Consider the following 26,715-nt stretch of genomic DNA (forward strand, 5'->3'; position numbering starts at 1 on the left):
GATCTCTGGGCGGCACCCCGGGCTTTTTGGTGTCATATGATTTCGTGGCGTTGACGCGGTGCTAACGTTATTTGTTCGTGTTCTGCGTCCGGTTTGGAGATTTTTGTCAATCGGCCAATTTACCTAATCGCAACGTTATTTCATTCGGTTTTATTTTGGAATCCTCATGCGCAATATCTGGTGTCCGTGGAATCCGGCGTTTTGCGGATGCCCAGATAAGAATCTGGAGAAGTTGGTTGAGTAACCTGCTTGCATTTTTTGTGCCTATGCAAGACGGATTAGTGGACAGAAGAGCTTGGTGCGCATCTAAGTATCGATATTCTGTTGAAGAACGGTTGTACTTGGATATAGTTTTTGCAATTGAGGTCCCCGGGCCCAGTGGATGAACCTCGGTTGGGGATCTGGATCGGGTTCATTGTGGTTGAATTATTGCGGCTCTGTGGACTGGACTTCCAGGAGAGGTTCGTTCTTCGTATACGCGTATAGTAGTATCTCCACCTCACTCGAAACTTGGTCATTGTTCTGGCCATGGCTGTGCATATATCTTTTCCTCTCTAGTTTGTTGAAGTTAGGTCATACCGTTAGCCTCGAAGCCAGCCTCCAACCTGTCGGCCGCAGACATTGTTATAGATTATTAATCCAAAGCTTAAAAATTCACATTCTCTAATGCTTGAAATTAAAAATATGCGTTAGCTCGTAGGGTCTAGAAGAGAAACTAATTTTGATAAGAGACGTTGGGGAAATCCCCGGAACTATGAAAGTACTTATATCTTAGTTTTATCTATTATTGGTTAGACTCGGGGGATCATGTTTTCCCCCGAGCTCCGAGATTATAAATATGGCCTACATGTTACATTGTTGGGTGTCTTCTCTTGCGTGATATGGTTTGTGCCCAATGTCGGACCTAGAACCAAGATGGTTGTTAATTACAACAAGCTCAACACAGTGGGAGGTAGTTACGGCCCGGGTTATCTTCGTTGTTGGGGGTTTCATGTGAATGCGCATGGTGTGCTTATGAACGAAGAAACTAGGGCTTGCGGTTATTCCGGATAGGTGGTCTTATGCGGTTAGTTGCATGTCTTACGTGTAGCCGATTGCGATCTATTGGTTTCGATTGCATACTATGTATGAGTTCCATTCTACTATGCACAAGGAAGCTTCGACGAATAGAAGATATATAGAAATGCAAATATTTCTCTTCAAGAAGATTAAATGGCGTGCTCCGGTATACTACTCGCTCTTCCGTGTTAACTGATACGTATTCGTAGCTGTGGTTTGTTTAGACTGTGCCCAATCCAACCGCTTGAACCCTGTCCAATAACTACAGGAATTAAGCGGCCAAGGAGTTCCGGCAACTAATTAGATTGTTAATTATGAAGATTAAGCTTGCGTACATAGATCCTTTAATTCACAATTCTGGAAGCCTTAGGGGGTTGAGAGGGTCCGCACCCAGGGCTGTGCATGACTCCACCACGGGATGCATGTACGTAGCAAGGTGGGATTTCGTTTCCCGAGGTGCATAGTTCGGGGCGGTAGAGGCTTTAAGCTATAAGGCCAGCTAGCTGTTTTTGGAAAAGGGTTGGGCAGAGGACTATTCGCTTCGTTTGCAACTTTATGTGAGCATCAGGATCTGGCTACAAGATGCATTCGAGACAGAGTTGAAGGCATTGAAGGCTGAATGTTATGTAATCATAATCAACACAGTAAGCGGATCAATTACGGGTGATAGAAAATCAAAAAAAATAAATAATTTCGCCCTAAAAGTCTTAGTTCCTTTAGGCTACGGATATGAGTAGCTAGATAAGTACAAAATTGATAAGGTACAGTGTACGATGGCGGCGGAGTTTTCGGAATTAATCTGGCAAAGGCAGGACCCAAATTTGCGACTGGTGGTATTTTGATCGAGCTCAAGGCCATCAAAAATTTTTAGCGACCTCACACGAATCGTTAAAACCGTACTGGCGGGTGTAATGTTACAAAGCAGGGCTGAACCTAGGCCTCCTAAAAGTATTAGCTGGACTAGAAGGCCTGATAGTTTCTTAGGTACCTGGTTTATATAGAAATCAGCGAAGGATTACGAAAATTTTCGATTTTTTTGCTTTCCAAGCAGGGGATTCGTAAGAATGTGAATCCGAAGTGCGAAGTTCAACGATAATGACGTCGTGAAAACTTCGGAACAATCCTCAAAGCGTGTTATGAGCCAAGTATCAATTATAGAGCTTCGATCGAAGAATACCGAGCTCTATGTATGTTATGTATCACACGGAAACTCGGAGGGCAATAATGATTCCGGATGAAAGAAAAAAGGCCGAATATCCCCATCCTAGAAAGTCCATATGCATGTAACGTTTTGAAATCCCTTTTTTGAGACAATCCCTCGAGTCAGGACATAAGTTTTGTAATTCCCGGCTGACAAATCCGTCCGTGGAAATAAAAATATGTGAAATGCACAGTTAGCGACCCACATGGCTCGCATGTTTCTAATTGGCTAAAATTGACAATCATCCTGGGTAATACTCTGCGGATTGGGACTGGCAGGGCCGAACTTTTTTCTCGTTAACGAGGCCAACCTTAATTTTTTTGTAAGGGAAGGGAAAAAAAAACAATGAATCATCCTGATCTCAACTGTTTGCTATACCTGATTTAGAATAGTATCTTGGAAAAAGGTACATGGGAAATGTTGGTTCAAGGGACAAGAGCTGAGGTATTGGAATCTTCTTGTTCTGTTTGGAAATTCGGGAGGGCCGATGGGATCATAGTGAATAATTCTCTCGACGACCATATGAAAGACGTTTTTGTGCAGTCTGACTGGTAACTAACGTCTTCCGGAGACGATTAGTGATATCATGGTCACGGCCCTCAGAATCCGATGCACCACCGGGCAATGACGAAATCTTATTGACGACTGTTGAAGTTAAGCGTCGGAAAGTGTTATCTGGCGGTGCATACCTAGCTGATTAATAGATGCCGTCGCAAAGGAGGCACATGTGAGGTTGTGCCCAATGACTAAGCTAAGCTCGTACGGAACAGAAGGAAGGGGGTAACAGGGTTTCCTGTTCCTGGGCCTTATTGGGGATTGGGTCGATGCAAATGTGGATTTCGCGGGATCCCTGGGCGTAGTTACTCGTAATGTGGTGTTTTGGGGGCTCCCGAAACCACTACAAAATTTATAAATGCGAAGAACCCACGCCGTAACTAGGTCTCTCTTTCGTTTCTACCACCCTTTCATGATTATCACTGTGCTGTCCTGCCAATTTGTATATAAGCACGGACGACTTCCCTCTTCTCCCCGTCGTCAATTGGACGCAGCTATTTTCAATAATTTAATAATATAATAATAATATAAAGTATTTCATCTTCGATCCGGTCTGCTGCAACATCCAACACAAAAATCGACCATTTATTTGATGGACCACCAAGACCCTGAAAAGCTGGGCAAGATGGAGGCGAAGGACCTCGAAAATTATCGGGAAGGCCGCTGGGGCGAGGAATCTGACCAGTCCTCTGTTAACATTCAACGTGCGGAAGCCGAGTTTCAAGAGTATGCATTATACAATTCCTTTCTCTGTTAATTATATTTCACCGTATACCATATTCATGTTTTTTCAATGCATCCGATGGACAACGGAATTTGAATTGGGGCTAACCCGGGCCGAAATATAGTATCCGACGAGAATTAAGTAACATCTCAGCCCGCCCCTCGACACCTCATCTTGGTCTGAGCTTGACTCGTTCCAGGAGGCGTGTTGCCGATGAGGAGAAGGCCCAGAAGGAGGTCGACCCTTCAGAGACAGAGGGCGAGCAGGAACATGAACGTGATACTATTGACCTTGAGGACTACATCAGGCGGAGTAACGAACGACAAGATGAGTCGGGTATCCTCAGGAAGAAAATCGGTGTCTCCTTCCGGGAACTTTCTGTTTCTGGTACTGCTGGAGAGAAGATGTATGCGAAGACGCTGAAGGATGAGATGATTGAACTCTTTGGAGGAACCCTTTTCAATATGATTATGGGAGTCTTGCCTCTTAAGAAACCAGCATCTAAGGCCATTATCCAAGGTTTCAATGGTGTCGTTAAACCGAAGGAAATGCTTCTCGTTCTTGGAAAGCCTGGTTCGGGAAGTTCGACCTTTCTTCGTGCTTTGACTAATCAGCGACGACCGTTCACTTCTATTGGGGGTGATATTCACTACTCGGGTCTTCCGTTTGAGTTGGCGAAGGGCAGGTATCGTGGAGAGATCCTGTTCAATGATGAGGGTACGCTCTATTTTTTAAAAACTGATGTTCAACATGGCGATAGCTGACCTATTTTTTCCAGATGATGTTCATTTGCCGACCCTGACTGTGGAGCAAACTCTCCGCTTTGCCCTTAAAATGAAGACGCCAAAGACCAGAATCCCGGGGACGTCAAAGGCGGCTTTTGTCGAATCTATGTTGAATTTATATGCATCCATCTTTGGAATGAAGCACACCCTAAAGACCATCGTCGGAGGCCCATGGGTTAGAGGTGTTTCCGGTGGTGAACGTAAGTAAATTTAAACCCGCCCACGTTTTATTAGATCTGCCCTAACCTTCCGACCAAAATATAGGCAAGAGAGTCAGTATCATGGAAGCTTTGGCTAGCAGAGCTACTATAAATGCCTACGATAACTCGACAAGAGGTCTCGACTCCTCTACCGCCATCGACTATATCAAATCTCTCCGAATCATGACAACCCTCACCGAATCTACCACTATCGTTACCCTGTACCAGGCCGGTGAGTCTATCTATCAGGAATTCGATAAGGTTTGCCTTATCGATTCCGGTAGGCAGATTTACTTTGGTCCCGCACAGGAAGCCCGCGCATACTTTGAGTCCCTTGGATACGAATCCCAACCCCGTAGCACAACCGCTGATTTCCTTACCTCTATTACAAATGCGACGGAGAGAAGGATCAGGAAGGATGCGGAAGGCAAGGTTCCGATCACCCCGGAAGAGCTTGAGGTTGCTTTCCGAGAATCCAAGTATTTCAAACAAGTACAAGCCGAATTAGACGAGTACGACCGCGAACTTCAGGAGGCCGAACCGGCAAAGTTGTTCGAACAAGCCGTCAGGAATGAGAAGAATAGGGGCTCCGGTAGGAAGAGTCCGTTCGTTGTCTCCTTCTTAACTCAAGTCGTCAGCCTTACCCAGAGAGAGTTCCAGCTCAAGTTTCAAGATATGACTACTCTCCGCAACTACATGATCAACGCAGTATTTCTAGCCCTCATCCTTGGTGCCCTGTTCTATGACATCCCTCAGGACTCCGCGGGAGCCTTTCTCACTGGCGGTGCCTCTTTCTTCTCTGTTGTTCTTGTCGCTTGGTTGCAGTTCGGTGAGGGATTTCAAGTTCTCGCCATGAGAAATGTTGCCTCAAAACAAGTCAACTTCGCTTTCTACCGCCCGGCCGCTCTTCTCATTGCTCAGATGTTGGCAGACATTCCAGCCATGACAGCCGCTACGATTATATATAACATCGTTGTCTACTTTATGGTCAGCTTCAAATCCACTGCTGGTGCCTTCTTCATTCACTTGTTGTTCTCATGGACGACATCTTTCGTTATCACGACCTTCTACCGCGCGGTCGCAGCTTGGAGTGGAGATATTAACACTTACGTTCAATATGGCATGGCTGGCCTCAACGTATTCGCCTTCTTTGGTGGGTACATGCAGAGTCGATTCAATATGAGAGGGTGGTATCGATGGATATCATACCTTTCCCCCATTGCCTTTGCCCAAGAAGCAGTCCTTACAAATCAATACTCTGGGGGTACCTTGGCTTGCGCTCCAGAGCAGATCATCCCTCAAGTCCCCGGTGCTTCCGCCGCCAATCAAGTTTGTGCCATTCCCGGATCCACTCCTGGTGACTTGACTTTCGATCCATCTACCTACGCTCAAGTTCAATTTGGCTTTACTAGTTCCCACATCTGGCGAAACTTCGGTATCTTGATCGGATTTTATGTCTTCTTTTTGTTTGTCGCAATCGCCGGCGTCGAGGTCCTTGCCAAAGCTGACAGCGGCGGTGGCCTTACCAAGCGGTACATTCGCAAGTCCAGGTGGATGTTCTGGAAGGGCAAGGGAGATACTTTGCCAACGGCCAAGACATCCAGTGCCCAATCCGGACCATTGACTAAAGTTTCGACCAAGTCCAATCCATCTGTCTTCACTTTCAAGAACGTCAACTACCACGTCTCTGATAAGCAACTGCTCCATGATGTTGAAGGTCTCGTCAAACCAGGTGTCCTACTCGCTCTTATGGGTGCGTCTGGCGCCGGTAAGACTACCCTTCTCGACAATTTGTCCCAGCGGAAGCGCGTTGGTATCGTTCAAGGTGATTTGAGAATTGATGGGCGGGCTCTTCAACCTGACTTCGGTCGTAACACTGGATATGTTGAGCAGATGGATGTACATGACGGTACCGCTACCGTTCGTGAAGCCATCACTTTCTCTGGTACCCTTCGTCAACCAAAGTCCGTCCCATTGCAAGAAAAACTCGATTTTGTCGACAAGGTCATTACCCTGCTGGAATTGGATCCAATTGGCGATGCCCTCATATCTGGATTGAACATTGAAGAAAAGAAACGTGTTACTATCGCTGTTGAATTGGCTGCTCGGCCCGATACTCTTTTGTTCCTCGATGAGCCAACCAGCGGTCTTGATTCGAATGGCGCCCTTTCAATTGTTCGTTTCCTACGAAAGCTCGCCCGCGAGTCCGGCCTTTGCATCGTTTGTACCATTCATCAACCGTCGTCTGTTCTCTTCTCGAACTTCGATGAGATTTTGTTGCTCGCTGCTGGTGGTCGTACTGTTTACTTTGGTGAGATCGGAGAGGATGGCGCTACTGTCCTAGACTACTACGCGCGCAACGGCGCCAAACCCGCCGCTCAAGATGCCAACCCAGCTGAATACATTCTTGAAACTGTTCGCCCTGGAGGTTCTACCGATTGGTTCGAAGTCTGGAAAGCCTCCCCGGAGCGAACTGCGCTCGTTGACGCAATCGACAGGACGAACGCTGAATTGGCTGCTCTTCCCGCTCCGGACCGCGATGGCGTTCCACCGGCCTACGCTATGCCTCTCTCAAGCCAGACCGTTGAACTCATGAAGAGGACCTGGCGCAACTACTGGCGTGATTCTTCGTACATTTACTCGAAGGTTTTCACCAATCTCTCCCTCGGTTTGATGGCTGGTATCCTATTCTTCCAGGCCGGAAACAGTATCATCGAAATGCAGGCTCGAGGTTTCTCCACTTTCATTGCCATTATCACCGGTGCTACCCTTGTCACCTCTGTGCAACCGAAATTTATGGAACTTAGAGCATACTACGAAGCACGAGAGCGGAACAGCAAGATTTACTCCAGCCCTGCTTGGCTCACTGCTATGACCGTTGCCGAAATTCCGTATGCCTTCTTCACTACCGTCTTTTTCTTCCTCCCGTACTACTACATGGTTGGTTTCCCAACGAACTCCAACGTTGCCGGATACCAATACTTCTTGTTGGTGATGTACGAGATCTTCAGCGCACATATAGGTGTTGTCATTGCCGCCGTCTGCCCGAGTTTCGACATGACTTTGATTGTCAATCCGTTGTTCTTCGGTATCACTTTCAGTTTCACGGGTATCCTTGTCCCATGGAGCCAACTCGCCGGTGTCTTCCGATACTTTTTGTACTACGCCAACCCAATTGCATATGCCGCCCGCGGCTTGATTGGAAATGTTGTGCACGGCGTTGATGTTGTGTGCTCGCCTCAGGAACTCGTTACCTTCCAGCCACCCAGCGGGCAGACTTGCGCTCAATATGCTGGTGATTGGTTGGCGAGTACTGCGGGCTACTTCGTTGATAACAACGCTACCTCGGATTGTCAATACTGCCAGTTCAAGAACGGAGACCAGTACCTCACCTCCATCAATATCAAGTAAGTTTTTTTTTAACATTCCCCACGTCTTTGAAATGATGGTTGCTAATTGCCCTTCGTACAGATTCGAGGATCGATGGGACTACTTTGGATATTTTGTCATTTTCATTTTCACCAACATTGCCTTGATCTTTATTTCCTACGCTGTCGTTCGTGACATCCGCTGGGGTAAGGTTTGGGCCAAGTATTTCGGCAAGAAGCAAGAGTAATCGTTAGGAGTACTCACTACATTCATCAATCGACTTTATAATACCATCGGGTGGCGTTACTTTAGACAGCGATCTTTGATTTTTCATATTCCCCCACTGATCTCCCGGTCATTGCTTGTGGTTTTGAACGGTTTATTGACTGAAGCTCTAGTAGATAGAATTTTTTTCGATGACTTTTTTTTTTCCATCTTGTTATGTCATTTCCGACTACCATTGCATTCATAATGTTTCAGGATACTTCTCCCTGAGTCTATTTCTTACGTTTATTAATTGCTCGATGAATTTATTGCTTTGCTTAATTTTTGTAATTTTTTAGATTGCATTTGTCGTGTTTATTGGGGTCTAAACATCCCTTATTCTTGTTAATATCTAAAAACAGTGGTAGTTACAAACAATGCAGAACATGATTGAAAAAAGGAAGAACAGGGGTGCAAAAGGGCATATCTGCACCTGCCCCGTCGTTAGCCCAACAAGACGTGAAAAGGAAACAGGTAGAGGGGACAAAATTCTAAAAGAAAAAAAAAATATATAAAGAACGTATAAAAGACATGAAGGAAGAGCAATCAAATCGTCCTTGTACTTTTAGAACTTTTTTTTCTAATACTGACAGTCGCCAGGATTCTGCAGACACCAGCCTTGAGTGACAAGACTGGCCTGAACGCCTCTGGCAACCATTCTCTCTCTCATCAAGGCCAATCTGGGAGTGACGCTCAATTGTGTCCTGTACTCGCCACTTTCCTCCCTATTCCAGCTCCAAAGGACCTCGGCGGCAGCGGAAGCTCGCGGCCAAACTCTCGCATCCAGGATTTGACCATCGACCTGCTCGGACCACATGTGAACTTCACCACCGAGGACCAAATGCAATCTATCGTCCGGGATCCCCGCAAGAGCATCGTAATAGTAAATCGCCTTCCAGTTCTTCATGGGCGAGCAGTAATCCGTGAAAGCGGGAGCCAATTGGTCAAAGTTCTGCGGTGTGACATCGAGCCAGAATCCGAACCCGCAGTCCAAATACCAGTTCCTGTAGTTTCCAAAGATGACGCGGTGGCCTTTATCCACGACCTTCCTGACGGATTCGTTATCGATCCAGGCTTGGATGATGACACGGGGGTCGAGGGTGAGCGGGTATTCCAACAACATTTCTTCCCAAGCGATCGGGGTGAAACCGGCGTCTAGGATTTCTTTGTGGACTTTGTTTACGAAACGGTTGAGTTTCGGGACGACGACGGAGGAATCGTTCGATCCGACCGTTTCGTCGAATGCTGCGGAGTTGGAGTTGTATTCGTCGCCACCGGCGTGGAAGTACCCTGCTCCGGAGGATTTAAGTCGTGGCAAGAGATCCGCAAACAGGCTTTCGACGAATTTATCAACAGCTGGAGAATCGAGTTTCAATTGCCCGCAGGGTGGTTGGGCACAATACGCAGCCCAAGGTTGATGATTGAAATTTGCGATGAGCTCCGGGCGGCTGTATGCGATCGAAGCGGTATGGCCCGGCATATCGATTTCCATGATGACTCTGATGCCACGGAGGGAAGCGTAAGAGTAGATATCATCGATATCACGAACGGAGTAGATTTGATCCTTCGTGTAGGCGCCCTTGGCGGCCAGATCCGGCATGGATTTGATCTCCAACGGCCATGATTGGGATTCCGTGATGTGGATGTGGAGGGTGTTCATTTTATTCCAGGATAGGACGTCGATAAGGGATTTGATGTTTTTGACGGGGTAGAAGGAACGGGCAACGTCTAGGTTCAGACCGCGGTGGGGGAAGCGGGGGGAGTCTTTGATGGAGACCGGGAGGTACGGGGTGTAGATCCTTTTCTTGTTGTCATCGGTGGCGTAGAAGAGTTGGGAGAGGGAAGTAAGCCCGTGAAGAACACCGGTGGAAGTTTTTCCGACGATCTCGACTTTAGCTTCACGATCACCGATCTTGTCGATAGTGAGGGTGTAGGATTCATCGATTGGCTCGTCCTTGGAGTTATCCGGTTCAACGTCGGTTTGGGTAACCGAGATGGTTTTGATGGCGATTGCTGTCTTTCTGTCATAACGTGGTTGCCAATCCGAACCCTTCTTGTTGAACATCCATGGGACGAGTTTATCGTTATAGAGGAAGGATTTGGTACGATCGATCGCAGCGTCGATGCGGGTTTCGGCGAGTCCCTTTTTGGAGGTCTTGCGGCGGGTGATGTGCGAGGTTAGGGTGTCGCGGGTGTATTTGTAGGTCGGTGACTGTTTATCATTATCTGATTAGCTTTCCACATGTGGATATATTTGCGGAGAGGACGATCGTCTATTTTGTAATCGAGGGGATGTGAATACTTACGTTGCCAGCCGGCCCGTATTTGACGTTGAATTTGACCCTGCCGTCGAGCCAGGCAACTTGAGTACCAAGGCTTTGTTCCTTAGGAAGAGGCCAGACGCTGGCGCCAACGATGGGTGAAATGGCCGCGGTGGCTATGATCAAAAGATCGAAGCGAACCATTTTGAACGTTCGTCGCGTCGTAAGACGTGCGAGCGAAACGGTATTCAAATGAATGAAAAGAGAGAAAGGTGGTAAGATGGCAGTTAAAGACTGTACTCCAGTAAAGAAGGTACGAAGCTATTTTTGTATCTGCTGACGATTAATTATGTTTCGTTCATGAAACGAAATGTCGAATGTCGGAATGTAAGCTGGTGTGGAACGGTGGAGAGAAGAAATAGAAAGGTCAGGGCTGGGAGGCAGGGGATTTATACCGTGCTGGCGTTATCTGGAAAATAAACCATCATCCAGATGCGTCTTTAGCACAGTTAAGAAAAGAAAGAGAGCAAATCAAAGATATTCAGGAAAAATGCCGAGTTTGAAGTTTGGAAGCTTTTTTCGATATACCAGAGAAAGTGTGTTGACTCTGTGGTATTTCCGTTTTAGGAAAGAGTAATTCGACTGCTGCAGGCGAGACGAGAAACAAAAGCCCGGGACGAAGAGTTATATAAATAGTCAGGCTCGTGATCGATCAATATCGATTAACATCGCTGTGGCAGTGGCGAATATAGGTAAGAATATCTTTCTTTCCGGGACTTTGAAGAGCGAAAGGGAAGGATTATATAGCATATCCCCTTGGAATCTTCATTCCTCAGATTAAATTGTCGATCTCACTGGAGCTTGGCGGTCAGGAACGATCACCCTGTTTCTTTCCTCCCGTGCTGCCTTGTTCCTTTCGTCCAATGCGAAGAGATCACCGTCGACTCAATATCGTGGTAGGCAATTCCCTTTTTTTCCTAGTCAGGGCGGTGCTTTTGGGTTACCTAAGAAATCCCCCCGCAGTTCTTGCTCGATTAACCTGTCCGAGACAAGGATACTCCAAAGCTATGAGAAACACAAAGACGAGAAGAGAAAGGCTCCTGTGTATCGGTACCATTGGATTCGATTCGATATCATGCTCCCGTGGAAAGGGAAAAGAAGAAAATCGTCGTTTGCGAAAGTCTTTCGGACAAGCGCGAGTGATTGATTTTTGTTCGTACTACCCGTTCTTCCCCCATGAGGGGTATGTGACGGTGTCCTTGCATTGGACTGGATCTGGAGTTTAGGGTCCACTGGAGCATCTGCGGTGCTTGTGATCCGCCTTCTGACGATAAACCCCTGCATTTACAAGGCAATGCGTGCGATTCGCATGTCGACCCGTTCGGTAACTCGAACTGCTCGCCTCTTTCCATACGGTGGTGCGTAAACCATTCGCATGTCCTCGAAGGGACACCCTGGTTCCTGGCTGGTGAGCCGGAAAGGTGGCATTGCTTGTGGACAAACGCATGAAGGGGGATAAAACCGTTCCATCCAACTTACGTAGCTCACATTAGCTTGTTCATGAAGATCCGAGAGAAAGAAAGAAGGAACAAAGCTAGAAGCTAAAACACATTTTTTTTTTGTCATGTTGAAGACTGGGACTTGTGAAGACCGACGGAAATCCCGGGGTCGGCTCCCCGCTGCACACATGTATGCAACATCGCGGAAAGATGTAACGTTGAAAGAGCCGTGCCGATAACCAGGGGTTTGAACGACGATAAGGGATATGCTTTTATAAAGAAGGAAGGTCGAAGATTTCCCAAAGATGGCTCCGTAGTTCGGTAATCTATAATTTCCTTTGAGAGAAAGGTAGTTATCAAACAACCCTCGATGGTGTAGTTGGTATCACAACAGGCTGTAATAGTCTTCGGAGGCTCAAACTTCCGATCAAATCGTAACCTGCAGGTCACCAGTTCGAATCTGGTTCGAGGGATTGTTCTTTTTTGCTGTTTTTTTGGTTGATTTCCATCCCTTTTTGGGATAGTTCGGTTGAGCAAACAGGTGCAAAACAACCTCACGTCTAACCCAGTCTACCAATGCAATGCTGTAGAAACCGTCGACGTCGCGGTTCTCGAAGGCAGGAACTTGGGCAAAGGCTCATGTTTGTCCACACGACGTTACACGGGACCCACAGTACGCTGGTGTTAAAGGTATCTAGCTCTATCGATGTGTATGCATCTCGCACTGTAGAAGTGTTGGTGTGTTGATTCCAGTCTCATCAATTTAGAACCGTATACGTACCAGAGTTACGATATTCAGACCAGGAAAGTTCCGACAGGATTGAATTGTAAACGTTTGATTATATTATACTTGGGTAGATTGCCTAATTTGGAGGATTTTCGGTATCAGTGGTGTTACATTAATTCCAAACTGCAATCACAATTTACACTTGGCACCTGCAATTGCCCTGATATGTGATGTCTATCAAAATTACCTAGCGACGTAGCTAGCTAACTATACAATACTTGTACATATATATATATATATATATATATATATGATTATAGCAGAAACAACCAGCCTTACTGAAACCAAAGGATTAAGAATTACAGTATTATTAAGCATCAGATAGCGAAAGATGACAATGTTGAATCCCTCCCAGCTACATCTATGCCGCAATAGTTAACGTGCCTTACCTTTAACAACAAGATACCCATATTCAATAGATGTATGAGTGGTGTCTGTTTTCGATGCCTAAGGGCACAAAAATCAGGAGATTTTGAGAAGTGGTGAGGCCCCGTTTATGAGTTTCATGATGATTACTGATACCTAGGTAGTCTTCGAGGCCGGACGTCGTGTTGCTCACCAACAGTGTTTGTCATTTTTGTGTTGAAAGTGTTGGAGACCTTTGTAATCTCGGCCCGGCCTCTCTTGGCATTGGCACCGGCCCGTTTGTTTTCCAAAAAGTGTTGTGGACGGACACGAAAACAACACATAAACCCCGAAGATTGCGCCTCGTCTTTCAATGTCACACCGCGATCCACTACTATCCATACCTTCTGCCACCCACCAACGTCACCCACCATCACACTACACTACACCACATGGATAACTCCTTCTTCCGTAACCTTGTCAACAATACCCCACGAGTGGACCGCTCCTCTGCCTCCACAAATGCAACCTCGACGTCTTCTGCCGCGCCATCGCTCGGCTCTCGCCAACGTTCTTCCATTCCGATGACACCGTAGGCGAACCTCCCCTCTCCGCTATACTTCATACGCTTTACACATATACATCCTTCCGTCCGATGTATCTATGCCACGCATCATGCAAAGCAACCTATTCTAGTAACTACTACTACAATCATCACGTACTAACAACTCTTGGCTTCCAGTCGTTCCGTTGGCGGCGCAACATCCTTCGCACAACAAGCAGCAGCCTACCGTCTGCAGCAAAACCCACCGAAAGAAAAGAAATTCAAATCATCCGTCCCATTAGGTTCAAATCTTCCACAGGGCTACGTCGATCGAACAAAACTACGTGATGATGAGGATGTAGTTGCTGCGGACGCGGAACAGCGGATTGCGGCGCTGATGAAGTTGGTTGAAGAGGGGGCTTTGACGAGGGAGGAGGCCATAGAGCAGAGTAAGGCCTTCGGAGGGGATGCCAGTAGTACGCATTTGGTTAAAGGGTTGGATTTCAAATTGCTGGAGAGGGCGAGGAAGGGAGAGGATGTGCTAGCTGAGAAGAAAAAGGATGAAGTGCAGGATGAGGAGGATATAGAAGATGAATTGGACCAGGCTCTGGAGAAGAAAGTGGAGAGTGTAAAGAGGCAGAGAAAAGAGGAAAGGGATGATGATGATGACGCGCCGAAAAAGAAGACGAGAGCGGAGATTTTGGCAGAGTGGAAGAAGAGTAGGGAAGAAGCTGCTGCGAAGAAAGCAGCGGAGAGTGCCCTAGGTTCCAAGTTCAAAAAGTTTGGGGAGAGGGAGAAGAAGGCCAAGACTGTGAAGGATGAGAAATCTACAAAGGCTTCCAAGGACGGTACATCCGGGAAGAAGAGAAAACGAGTTCATGAAGAAGCATCGAAGGAGAAGATTCCTGGAAATGGCACAGTTTTGGGCATGCTTCCTCCGGAGCTACCCTCGACGAAGGCCGTTTCTACAGAAACGCAGGACGAAGACGAGGATGTAAACATCTTCGACGACGCACCTGACGACTATGATCCTCTGGCTGGCCTCGCAAGCAGCGATGATGACTCAGAGCTCGATAAAGGAGAGGTAGAAGACAAACCAGCCAAGGAGAAGGAAACACGGGGAGACATGCCTCCACCTCTACCACCGTCTACCCGCCCTCGAAATTACTTTGCCACATCATCCAAAGATGCCGGCGTGTCACCTGGATCGATATCGTCGACACCGCTCAGTGGTCAAGACCTCGCAAATACGATGGAGCTCTCAGCAGCGATCAAGAAGGCTGCCCAAATGAGAACTCTGTCAAAAGCAGATCTTGACGACGAGGAAGCGAAGAAGGCAGCAAGGCATAAAGCTATGTTACAAGCTGCCAGTAGAGATGATGAGGACGTGGATATGGGATTCGGCGGAAGTCGGACATTTGGGGATGACGACGACGACGATCTAGGAGTTACGAAAAAGAAGAAGAGGGGTAAGAAGAATGCATAACAGTAAGTACGTTTGGCATGTGGTTGTGTACGATAGGTGGCTTGTAGGATATTATGACGAATATGCAAGGCGTTTTTGGATTGAAATTCAAGGGCTCTCTAGTTTTTCGAATCTCCCGGGATAGCAGCTTGGATCGGTCACCGTGTTTACAAAGATGGTCCATGAGTGGTCTAATTCCGAAAGCTTCGACGCATGGATCGACTCCGCCGGCATCTAGGAATACCTGCCGACGTTCCTGATATACTTGGGCGATTTTCGCACACCTTCTATTTTATATACATCATTGCGAAGAATCTATAGGCCTTCTACGTATTTCTTTTAGATAATCCTTCAAATTTGACAGCTCGGAAGTTTTAAAGCGAACGAGCGTATTGCTTCGGATATATTTTGTCAATTAGAAATAAGAATCAACGAGGTATGCGGGTAGTCGGTTCACAGACAGAAGGTATCCATTCTTCCCCGAAGTATACGGTCCAAACCTGAAGTATACTCAAGCCGAAGAATCACCCATGTCCTGAAGACTGCGGATATGTGAGAATGACATTAGGTTACATTATTCTCGCGCCGTCGTCGCAGGTTACACACCGCATACCTGCGGATGTATATCGATAGGCTGTTCTCCCTTAGTCTCGAAACCCTTGCTTTTTACCTGGTATGCAAGCCCAACTCAGGATGTCGGGCGGGTCGGAGAGCCCGTCCAATTAGCCTCCTAGAGGGGTTGCAAGGTACCGTTCCTGGTTTGACAACATTTGTGCTAGGCATGAGCCGTTCAGCATATTCATACATCCATGAGCTTGCAAGCTTGCCAACATACGTCTACGGCCCCTAGCCAGTCTTGCAATTGTCGGCATTCAATTTCATATTCATGTAATACTCACAAAATTTACGAGCTCTTCTAAGCTCTAACTCCTGTAAGTCTATTCGATTCTTTGCCCCGTCGGCCTGTCGCCGAAACATTCATCTTCCTTCAAAGCTTCCTCGATCAGATGCAGATGTGGACCATGAGCTCGCTTGATGCGGATGCATAATGTCCCACCTGCGGAATGTATTTCACGGTCCGTTGGTTAAGGGTACCTCGACCGAACATCTGCTTGGCATACATGTACTCCCCGGCTGAATTTTTCCTTATTTGTGGATGCGAGTTGGTTCATTTCTGCATATATGACTTCTTGCATTCTTTAAGTTTTTTTTTTTTTCTTTCCTTTTTCGAGGTGCATGGAGGGTTCCCCACTTTTTGAACCTCCTGTGCAGCTGAGCTGGTTCGCTTGCGTGATCGATTGATCGATGTTGAAAGAGAAATGTCATAGAGCAGATGGGGGTTTTAGCGGTTTCTCGTGGTGCTGGTGTCGACTTTGCCGTACAAGATTCAGAGTTCGATACTCGAAGTTTCGATATTATTTTACCTCATTTTATAAATTTATAAACTTCTTTTCAATCGTCTTTAATAATATCCATAAATAGCTTCCGCGATCTGCGAATCTGTGCTTCCCAGTTCGGGATTGCGGCAATATGAAGGGAACTTTGATCGAAATCCAAGCTATATTCACATCTTAACAGCTTGCATATATGCGCATCGACTTTCACACGCCCAGCCCGACCAGTGGTTAGGGATTGGCGAAAGCGGCGGACATGGCATGCAAGAATAAGTAATTGCCAGATATCAAGTCTTTCCGATCAGAATACCGAGTGTGCTGTCTCGGCGTCGACGTCGCGCTACCGGTCTCTTTGGGAGCTCAGTAGCCCCTGATATTAATTTGGTGTAACGGTTATTGGTAATAACTTCCTTCGTGCCAATAATAAAGAGGTTCAGCACATGCTTTCCGATTGTGAGGGAGTTTTTAGAAGGGGATATTAACAATCGTAATGGATTTCTATTCTTGATGGAAGGGTTGTAGCATTCTAGGGAGAGTTGAGTATTTGCCTTGTTCGGGTGGAATTGTATCAATGATCGACTATGTCGGAATCGCATCTATTCACCCAATGAGTTCAACGATCTAGGCTCGAAGAAAGTTAGTATCGAAATCCCATATAAAAGGCTAACCATTACCGGTTTGGAAACACCGCCTTATACTACTTCGTCCCAACGGGTATTCCGTCTTTGCCCCGCAGTTGGATTGCGTGCGCTCACACAATTCCGACTCCGATCGTGCACTAGCTTGAAACAAATTAAACTAAACTACAGCTGCATACGCGAGTGCGGCAGATCTAACAGGCCGTGCGTTATTTCTACGCGGGTTCCGTTGTTTGAGACTTCCTTTTTGCTCTGTTGATCGCTGTGTATTCTCCGTATGCATATCCAAGTTTTGATTCCCCTTGCCTGGCCAATGCGCCCCGGGCCCTCCCCGCAGACAAATGCTAGCTGTTGAAGGTTTAGTTGGTTTTTTTTTTTTTTTTTTTTTTTTTTTGTTTTCTGGTTCTTCCACGGGAGACCCTTTCTCGGCCGGCCCTTTGACCAAGCCTGTATTTCGACGGGCCGGGGCTGTTGAAGCGGTAGAAGCTGTGGGTTAGTAAGCATATCCGGAACAGAAAAAACACGAAAGTCACCCTGCAGACGGCGTGCATTCGTTCTATTCCTAATTTGCCAGGTTGGCATGTTCTTCTTGAGGCGGAGTTGGTGCAATATATCGCCTTTTTTGTGGATTCTTGTAAATGTTGGTAGAATGAAATGATGGGATATTGAGCGATATAATTTCTTTGGGGAATGGATATTCGCGATTCCTGCGGACTAGGGCGTGCTTGCATGTGGTAGGTTGGACTGGCTGCGCTGCTAGCTAGCTATCGAATGTTATTTGGTAGATACTTACACGTGTGTGCAACAGTGGGAATGGATTTGAACTTCTGAAAGTAGTTAGGTAGAGTAGACGTATCGGTCTAGTTAGCTATGGGACGAGCCCTGCGGGATAGGTGAATGGCGTGAGATAATTGGGTATTGATGAATTCGCAGGTTCTGGCTTCAGCTGTGGATATGCCGTGTATAGCATCCTGTCAAGTCGCAATTAAACCATATCGATCACCTCGATAGTGGAATATTGGAGCTCGAAAAAAGTATAAAGAGGGTCGAGGGTTCCCCTTCAATCCTATCTTTCTTCTCCATCCTCAACAGCATCAAGCAAAGCAGCCTCTCAATACTCTAAACAGCCCTTAAGAACTATATATTTTTAAGAAGTCTTCCTTCTACTTCAAACAATCAATCAAGTCAGACTTTCTCTCAATCCGTAATTTCTTTCAAATAAAGACTAACGCCCTACAGAATGTCCTACTCCATCAAAGTCCGCGTCTACCAAACCAACGAAAACGCCTTCTTCCGCGTCGTCGAAAAGGGTGTCTGGCACTATGCCAACGGCGGTATCTGGTCCGAACAAGACGATGCCCTCCTCCTCACCATCGGCGGCAGCGGTACCTCCGGTATCCTCCGCTTCCAAACCGAAGAAGGCAAAGAAGCCTTCTTCGTCGCCTTCGGTGTCCACAACTACAAGCCATGGCTCGACATCATCACCGGTCTTGCTGATGATGTCACCGGTGTTCGCGCTCTTCCAGAGTACTACAACGATAGCAACCCAGAGCGTGTCAAGTCCCGTGAGGCTCAGAGGACCAGCCAGTCTATCTTGAACATCGATCATCGCACTATTTCTGCTCGCTATAAGGTTTCTGAGGGGCATAACCTTGAGCTTAACATCATCCTCGGTTAAATTCGGCCAGACTTAAGCTCAGAGCTTAGATAGCTAGATGTCTGATGAAAGGGGGGGTTATATTAGAAGGAAGGAGGGGGGTTATTGAACCGGAGGAGCTTTGGATTCAGATAGCCGCTTTCTCTCTCTTTCTTTTGTTTTTCCTTCTTGATACTTTTCTATCAGCCTGTCAGAGAAATTATTTTGTCAGATAGGAGTAACCTTGGTTTTTGAAATTAAAAAATCTACCCGGAAAGATTCCCGAGTTCAAGAATATCTCAGTGATCGTAGAAGAATGCGTGTTGTTTTTGACAAAATGCAACATTGTGATACAATTTCTTGGCGTGTGTTACGTAAGCCATCCGCATTTCGCGCCGAGAAACACCAATTGCCTTTTCTGAGTCTGGCGGCTGCAATGCGTGATAGCTATCACTTCCCTCACCACCAAAACCGACATCATTGACTTTTTCCGCCCCCCATCGTATGAAGAATGGCTCTAGTACCCCAGACACCCCCCTTCGATGATAGAAGGGAGTTCGACGAAGGCTAGTTTGTTTCTTTCCCCAGCCATAATCGAATGCTAACCTAACAATCCAAACCACAGAGGCCCTCATCAAATCCCGCCTTATAACCCTCGAAGTCAAGACCCTATCCCGCGTCCAAAGACGTTGTAACACCGTCATCAATACCGAAAACGTCATTAACGACATTCTCAAAGCTAAAGATGACACGAACGTGGAAATGACGGACGCACCAGCCGATGGTGCCCAATCCGGTACTACCGCTGCTACTGGAGAAACAAAGCCGGAGTTGACACATGACCAGAAAGTTGAAGCAACAGCTGAGAAGCTGGTGGAGGATATATTGTTGGATTTTGCACCGTTAGAGGAGGCTTTGATGAGGTTGCAGTTGCTTACGGCTGCGAACCGAAAGGAGGTGGCGAGGTATGAGCAGAAGAAGATGCAGATAGGTAGGTCTTGAGCTCATAGTCTTCCGATGCTTAAACTTTCTAACCATTTTTCAATATCTACAGAGCACGCGTCTCAAAAAGCTCGAAGTGAAATGGTAGAGCTCAACGCCTCACTCAGCGAAGCCCAACAGCTTAAGCAGCATAAACTCGAATATGATGTTATCGCCACAGAAATCACAAGTTCTCCGAATAGCCAGAAGACACGGCAGGCGCAATATGATAGTATCAACCGATTAAACGCCGAAATCGACGCGTTGGAACGAGAGAGAGCGGATTATGGGAAGGTTTGGGCGGCCAGGAGAGGACAGTTTGGAGCGATTGTGGAGGCTTTGATGGGGATGCAAGCGCAGATTCAGGAGGATAAGGAGGAACAGGAGAGGAGGGAAGGGTTGGACGAGGATGAGGAGGATGGAGAGAAGTCAGCTGAGGGTGATGGGAAGGAAGTGAAGGCTGAAGATAACGCGGCGTCGCAGACTCCTGGTCAGGCTGGTGGTGCTTCTGGTACGGATGGGAAGGGACTAGAAACCGGGGCGAAGGAAGAAGGTGATGTTGTGATGGAGGATACTCAGGTGGAGGAGGGAGAGCATATAAGCACAAGGGATCAATCGCATGCGACATCACCACGAATCGAAGATGATGACGAGATTGAGGAAGGCGAGGAGCTAGAAGAAGGAGAGGAAATTGGCGGAGAAGGGTCAATTGCGCCGACTCCAGCGGCCCATGACGCTTCGTTTGAAGAAATGGAGACTGACGACCGGCCTCCCGATAATGGCGATGAGATGGAAGATGAGGGTGCTATCGAGGAACCTCATACCAATGACCCTCGGGAGCCAAAGTCCCAGAATGCTTAAAGTATGCGATTTCGATGATTACAGGTCGTTGGATCTTCTGTGCTTCCAGCAGATGTATTATTATTAGAGTTAGGCTGGTTTCATATGTCCAGGATAGTTATATAGAGCGTCGTGCTTGTATGTTTCCTAGCAAGCTTGCAAGTTCGAATATCACATCCATCCAGTGCTGGGGACTGCGTTTTCGTAACCGAATCCGATAGACGTATCTACACCTATCTTCAACGTCGTTTCGGGGGAAAGCCAGGGTTTGGAGTTGAATCCCACGGTTCAGCTTCGATACACCATTTCAGATTTCGGAATGAGAGGTATAATTGTGGGGTTAGGATTATTCCGTTAGAAGGGTTGTTAACCACATTTACGCCTTCCATCATGACGTCTTCTGCCACATCTACACCGCAGAATTTTTGCATATAGTATTTTAGTTTGGTGTTGGCGGAGTATTGGTTCCCCCAGACCCAGCCGGTTGTTCCGACTGAGATTGTTCTTGGGACGGTGGTTGTTCCGCCTAGACTTGAACGTTTATGAGGATATCATCCGGTCGATCGTAATTCCATACCCCACCGACGACGGTGCGGTGGCCATCACATGCGAGAAGAAGGATTTAAATGCGGATTAGATGTTACTTGATGTTTCTGGGGAGAATGGGGGGTCATGAAGGGGATTATGAGGTTATCAAGGTAGGTTTTTGAGAAGGAGTGAAGCGAGGATCTGAACGCATGGCAGTTGGAGAGGATGTGGGTTATATGTCCCCATGTGTGGTTTTGAGTAGGAGTTAGGATTATATCAAGTCCCGATGGTCCATAGGGATCGTAAAGAGGGCTTGTGGTGGATGATATCAAGTCATCCAGTATCTGTAGAGTACTTTCATTCCGGTGTAGAAGGCCCCAAAGGTGGTTTGCTATCGCATCGGGATCGTAAGCGTAGGTTAGAAGACTATATGTCAAGTGGATTGTGGAGATTTCTCGTAATGATAGGTTTATAATCTGGAATTCAGGTGGGTAGGGGAGTTCGTGATGTTGGAGTAGTTTTTGGTATGACTTTGGGTCGTGGCCGATTTCGAAGCCTCCGATTATACCGCGGAAAGCTAGGACGAGAGGAGCCGGTGCCGACGAGGTGGCGGAAACTTGGGTGTTCATCGGGCTCATAATATCAATGTGACCTTGGGATCTCGAGAGAAGAGAGGGGGCCTAAGGAGGGTATCCGGATTCAACTTGGGGGTGTAGGATCGACAAGGCACAAGATGGGGATGAGCATCGCAACTACTAGATAGATGTATAGTCTACCTTCTTCTCTTCATTGCTCCAAGAGATGGAAATTTATATTTACAAAGGAATATAGACATATAGACGCACTAAGTAGGTTTCGAAATTTCGCCTATATGGAAGTAAAGTTTCTCGTCTAAACGCTTGCGAATGTGTTCATGATACTTTCATCGCCGGAATTGGGATTACTTTCCCAGAGACGTAGAATAATTGGCGGAAGGATGTTTAGGGTTTGGAACGTTTGTGTGAGAATACACAAATCTACGGTCTTCAAGCATCTAAACTCGACAACAGTCACTGCGAATGGGAGGGAAAAACAGGATTTTAACGTTTTATATTGAAGACATTTTACTCGGTTCCTGAATCTAAGGTTATGATGGTGATATAAAACAGTATGCTGTCATCTAAGAAGTCTAAGCACTATATATCAACGCTATCGGAATCAAGATTATATTCCACCTATCAATCGAGGGCGAGTATATCTATGCAATGACAACTAAACTCTCAAATGGAGATAACTTTGAATCCCAAGGAATCGATATTTGACTTTGTTGCAATTTCTCATGGTGTTGCGCAAAGCAAAACATCGAACGCGAAACTTCGAAATTCGAAAAAATATATCAACAATTGAAATTCTCCTCGCGGGATGGTAGGCACGGTCGTCGGCTAGTCTCGGTGTCGTCGGTGACGCTGATGTATGTCCAATCTTACGTTTTTAACCTATCAAAGAGGCCGAGCCTGTGAGGTGATTTAAGACGTGTCTATCATGGCCCCACTCCCCGCATCGATTATCAACAAACTCCCTTGTCTTGCACTTGCAGTACCGAGCTGAAAAGAACGCAATATCTGCAAGGAAGTAGTTCATGCAGATGCTGAGACGGCTTTCGATTCGCTCGCTCACTCGGTGATATCACAAGGAATTTTGCAGGACCTGTAAGCTTGCAGGGCTGGCGGCCGGCGGGGGTGGTCTGCACCTACCTAATCGATTGGAGTTCCTCAATATGATACGAGAAAACAAAACACTCGGTCACTCGGTCATCACTTCGCAGATATCATGCACATTTTTTGCGGAAAAGAGGACCTTGCATGGATCTATATCTGTGATTGTTTTCAAGATCGTCGATTTAGCTCAGAGCTTGGACTTTTTGATTCTGCCAATTTTGCGTCATCTTTTTTGCGAAGGGATTAAGGCTCAATGGGTCTCAAACTCTTCCGATTTAAAGAATTTGGATAGCCTAAGAAGCCAGGGGTGTATTATAGAGCCAGCTGATATTGTTTTGCTGTCCCTTGATGAATAAACGCCAATCCAATATAGTGGATCTATATTATTATTTTTTGTCCCGAGGAATCTTTGCCTTTGGAATTCTGCAATATCCCGATGCCGACAGCCAGTTAGCGAAGCGAGTTCGTTTCATTGACAGGAGTCGGAGATAAAAAAAAACTAATTATGGCCCTCTCATATTTATTTCCACGTGATGATTAAGATATCCCATCGAAAGATGGTTGCGAATATCCGAGAATGGTTCTTAGTAATCGATCTTAATCGAGATTCCAAGTTTATGGTGAGCTCGCGAGATCCGATGCATGCATGCATGAATTCTACGACGAAAGTAGCATGGCTAGTTATCTTTAAATATCGAAGCCTAATTTCAATCACAAAGATATATTCCATGATATACAAACTACCAGAATTATAGAAAACGTACACAGACTTCCGTACTTGATATTTTTGTTTGGATGAATATTCAAATTCTAGATATATATCTAGCTTGGATTTTTTAACAAATGTTCCGATGGCGGATCAAAGGCCCCGAATAGCGACGGTAGATCGATTTTCAGTTCTTATGCATGCATTGCCGTTCGCGAAAATAAATAGGGTTCGGTACGTAAGCTAAGCTAGAGAAGGCCCTGAGGCTCTTTGTTAATTGATGATATAGTCGGTTTGATATTGCAGACTTCGTGCTGCCGCCGTGGATGCATCCGCGTATGGAGCCCGACTCTAGGTATCCGCGAAACACCGCGCCGTTGGGTCAATGCATGCAAAGGCACGGTTGGCCGATCCCGATATCCGTGTCGGATGTTTTATCCGACTACCCTTTTGTTATGGAAAGATCTTGAGAAAAAAAAAGGTCTCGAACGACGATGGATACCTCTTTTGTGATTGAGGCTTGAAAGAAATAGATATTTTTAAGGAATAGCCTGTCAGGCTATTGTGCAATTGGTCAATGGATTGCTTCACAATTGTTTGTGGAATAATTAAGATTGTCAACTAATTTCCGTAAGCACTTGGAATGAAAAATAGTCAAATTCATTGTCGTGACGAGTTGAGTTGGGGAAATAACAATTGTTATAGTTGTGAAGCTCGTTACGAAAAGGTTCGAATAACGCTAACAATTTCAAATTCTCTTTATTTCTATTGTTAGATCTTTTTAGCATCTTAATATTAAAATTAACATTTGAATTAGCGAATATTAAATGCTTTATTGGTTTGTTATCGGTGGTTTTTGTGGCTGGTAGAATTCATCGCTGACTCGTGAATGTGATGACATTTTGAGTGCGTTGGCTGTTGCAATAGTTGGGAGAATTCTGGAGACCCCGGGTAAATTAAAGTTGTCAATGCAATGGGTGATAGGTTCTTGATTCATGATATCGAGCAATTACCTATTCTCGACGTCACCAGCATTAAGAGCTAAGAGTACTCTGTCGCAGAGCGCAGATTATTAATTGACTTCATTCTTGGATTCCACACACGCAAAGGAAACGTGATGTTAAAAGATCCTCGAGCGAGGGTTTCCCGGTCTCGGATTGATAGGGAAACTGCCGTCAGAAGGGCTTCATTCAATTGTTCCGGACATTCTTGACGGTGACTTTTTCTCTTTCGCTTCTCCAACAAAGGCGTTTTCGATAGAGTACTAGAGCGAAGGGATGCAAGCGACTCCTTTCGTGTAACTACTAGAATTTTCTTCCCGTTGAGGGGTTTCATGATACACTGCTGACGCCGATATCGTCGAAGTTAACATGCGACGACCTCCTTGGTGAGAAATAGACACTTTGGCTTGGTCTGTTCCATGTGGTTTAGGCTGAAGACCGAAAAAAAGCGTGCGCATTCCACATATTCTTTCCTTTGGGTCCCCAGTTCCCGATGTCTCGTTGGCTGGGGCTTGTGTGGTTGTGAGGCGGATGTTTTGGTCGCAGTGTTTTGGATACCGGCTCGGATAACCCCACATTTGGGTCGTGCGCCTGCATGGAGGGGCTCGCATGGTAAATAATGGGACCCCGGTCCATGGCAACGACCAAAACAACACGTCTTCCCACGGCTGAACCCCACGCATGCATGTTGGCTGCCGGGCTGAACGCCCAGTCGCATTCGCGATACAAAGAGTCCAGTGTCGTGAGATTTCAACTTTCGGCTTCTCTGAACAATAGGATAGGCGACCAAACAAGCGCCTTTCATGCAGGTTGTAATTTCGATTGTATGTAACTTTGCTCATCGGTTAAACTTCTGGAATGAAGCCTCTTTTTCGCGAGGTTCTCTTCCGTGATGCTAAAATTGGGGATCAATGTCTTTTTTTTCGCATGGGGCCTTAGTGGGTGGTCGGCGGAGATAGGAAAGCCACACACCCTCACACAAACCATGGACAAAAAATTTCTCATCGTAGCGGCCTGGTTGAGCTGAGTTCTTCGGGTTCTGAGACTCGACCCAAGAGCGATGCAAGGGAGATGCCGGGTGTCGTCAGATTTTGATGTCGCAGCGAATCAAAATCGACGGATCGGAGTCCCCAAGCAACCTTCTGTTGTGGGTCGAGTTGGCACAGGCTCCTGTGATCATAGGGCCGAAGAATAAAGAATAAGAAGCGATTTTTACGCGGGATTGGGGGTGAGCCTGACCCCTGCTGGTGTCTTTTTTGGAGCAAGAGATTCCTTCGTTTGCCCTGATGTTGGTCTAATTTCGCGGGTAAGGAACTCTTTTTTCTTTCTTGTGAGTTAGTAAGGTCAATGAATGCAAATGGTAGTTCGAATGGTGGTGGTTTGCTGTCAAAATGTTAGAGAAAGTTCTATGCAAGACATTGATATGCAAATTTCAAGATGCATCGACGGGACGACGGTTGTCTAATTCACTGTCGCTGTCAACCGACACATCAGTATTACGGGTGGAGCCGGATACCACTACCACTCCATACGCCATACCGAAGGGCACAGCAGCGTCAAATAGCACCCATGGCTAGTCTGTGCCCTCAAGTACTGAACATTAATAGGCATTTCCCATTGACCAGGCCTGAGAGAGGATTTACCTGTTTGATTGGAAGTTTTTTTGTTTAGTGGCGGCCGGGTCTGGTTTCTATGGTTATCGCGACCAGATGCCGGAAGCAGCTTAGGCAAGGGAAGTATGGATTCGTCTCGTGGGGAGTTCTTCCCGCTGTCTTGGGACTTTTATTCCCATTGCTTTCGGGGGCATTTCTGCGGTGTTCGCTTGATATTGTAGTTCAAATGTTAACCAGCGGCTGTATATGTCCATGTCAGTAAGTAAGCAAGCATGTATAGAGAATCTACGGGCAAAAAAGACCGGACGAATATTACCTATGTCTGTCTGCCACAGTTATTGGAGTCGGGAATCTGACACCGATACCAAATGGTTAAGTAATATGTGCATGGGTGGCTTTGGGGGGAATTCGGGCGTGTCAACTTGCTTTTGTTGCGGGAGTTGAGTTTCTGTTATCGAGCTTGCCTTCCTTCTGATATGTCCCTGGCGCCGCTAACTCAGGACTCAGTTACTGGGTAAAAAGGCTGCCGCTTTGCATCACCGCACATAACAACCACCAGGCTTTCTTTTGCGGTTTTGGCTGGTTTGGTTTAAAAGGTGTCGGTGGGACTACCCCGTTGACTG

General features: G+C 46.4%; 6 protein-coding genes across 6 annotated transcripts; 4 read left to right on the forward strand and 2 right to left on the reverse strand.

Annotated features, from left to right (window-relative positions):
- Positions 1–3,440: 3,440 nt before the first annotated feature.
- Positions 3,441–8,140, forward strand: DFL_004263 (uncharacterized protein; the record flags this gene model as incomplete). The annotated part of the gene is made up of 5 exons (XM_067633328.1): positions 3,441–3,541; positions 3,664–4,256; positions 4,318–4,524; positions 4,589–7,931; positions 7,996–8,140. The coding sequence occupies 5 exons, from the start codon at positions 3,441–3,443 to the stop codon at positions 8,138–8,140; spliced, it is 4,389 nt and encodes a 1,462-aa protein (XP_067491508.1).
- Positions 8,141–8,737: 597 nt separating this feature from the next.
- Positions 8,738–10,622, reverse strand: DFL_004264 (uncharacterized protein; the record flags this gene model as incomplete). Its single annotated transcript, XM_067633329.1, has 2 exons — positions 8,738–10,369; positions 10,464–10,622. 2 exons carry the CDS (start codon positions 10,620–10,622, stop codon positions 8,738–8,740), a joined length of 1,791 nt encoding a protein of 596 aa, XP_067491509.1.
- A 2,879-nt stretch (positions 10,623–13,501) lies between these two features.
- Positions 13,502–15,079, forward strand: DFL_004265 (uncharacterized protein; the record flags this gene model as incomplete). Its single annotated transcript, XM_067633330.1, has 2 exons — positions 13,502–13,641; positions 13,792–15,079. 2 exons carry the CDS (start codon positions 13,502–13,504, stop codon positions 15,077–15,079), a joined length of 1,428 nt encoding a protein of 475 aa, XP_067491510.1.
- A 2,932-nt stretch (positions 15,080–18,011) lies between these two features.
- On the forward strand, positions 18,012–18,768 carry DFL_004266 (uncharacterized protein; the record flags this gene model as incomplete). The annotated part of the gene is made up of 3 exons (XM_067633331.1): positions 18,012–18,038; positions 18,243–18,274; positions 18,330–18,768. 3 exons carry the CDS (start codon positions 18,012–18,014, stop codon positions 18,766–18,768), a joined length of 498 nt encoding a protein of 165 aa, XP_067491511.1.
- Positions 18,769–19,237: 469 nt separating this feature from the next.
- On the forward strand, positions 19,238–20,568 carry DFL_004267 (uncharacterized protein; the record flags this gene model as incomplete). Its single annotated transcript, XM_067633332.1, has 3 exons — positions 19,238–19,292; positions 19,352–19,717; positions 19,781–20,568. 3 exons carry the CDS (start codon positions 19,238–19,240, stop codon positions 20,566–20,568), a joined length of 1,209 nt encoding a protein of 402 aa, XP_067491512.1.
- Positions 20,569–21,149: 581 nt separating this feature from the next.
- DFL_004268 (uncharacterized protein) lies at positions 21,150–21,704 on the reverse strand (the record flags this gene model as incomplete). The annotated part of the gene is made up of 1 exon (XM_067633333.1): positions 21,150–21,704. One exon carries the CDS (start codon positions 21,702–21,704, stop codon positions 21,150–21,152), a length of 555 nt encoding a protein of 184 aa, XP_067491513.1.
- Positions 21,705–26,715: the final 5,011 nt, after the last annotated feature.

Source organism: Arthrobotrys flagrans (assembly GCF_004000055.1).
Source record: "Arthrobotrys flagrans strain CBS H-5679 chromosome Unknown unitig_0, whole genome shotgun sequence".
NCBI classification, from domain to species: domain Eukaryota; kingdom Fungi; phylum Ascomycota; class Orbiliomycetes; order Orbiliales; family Orbiliaceae; genus Arthrobotrys; species Arthrobotrys flagrans.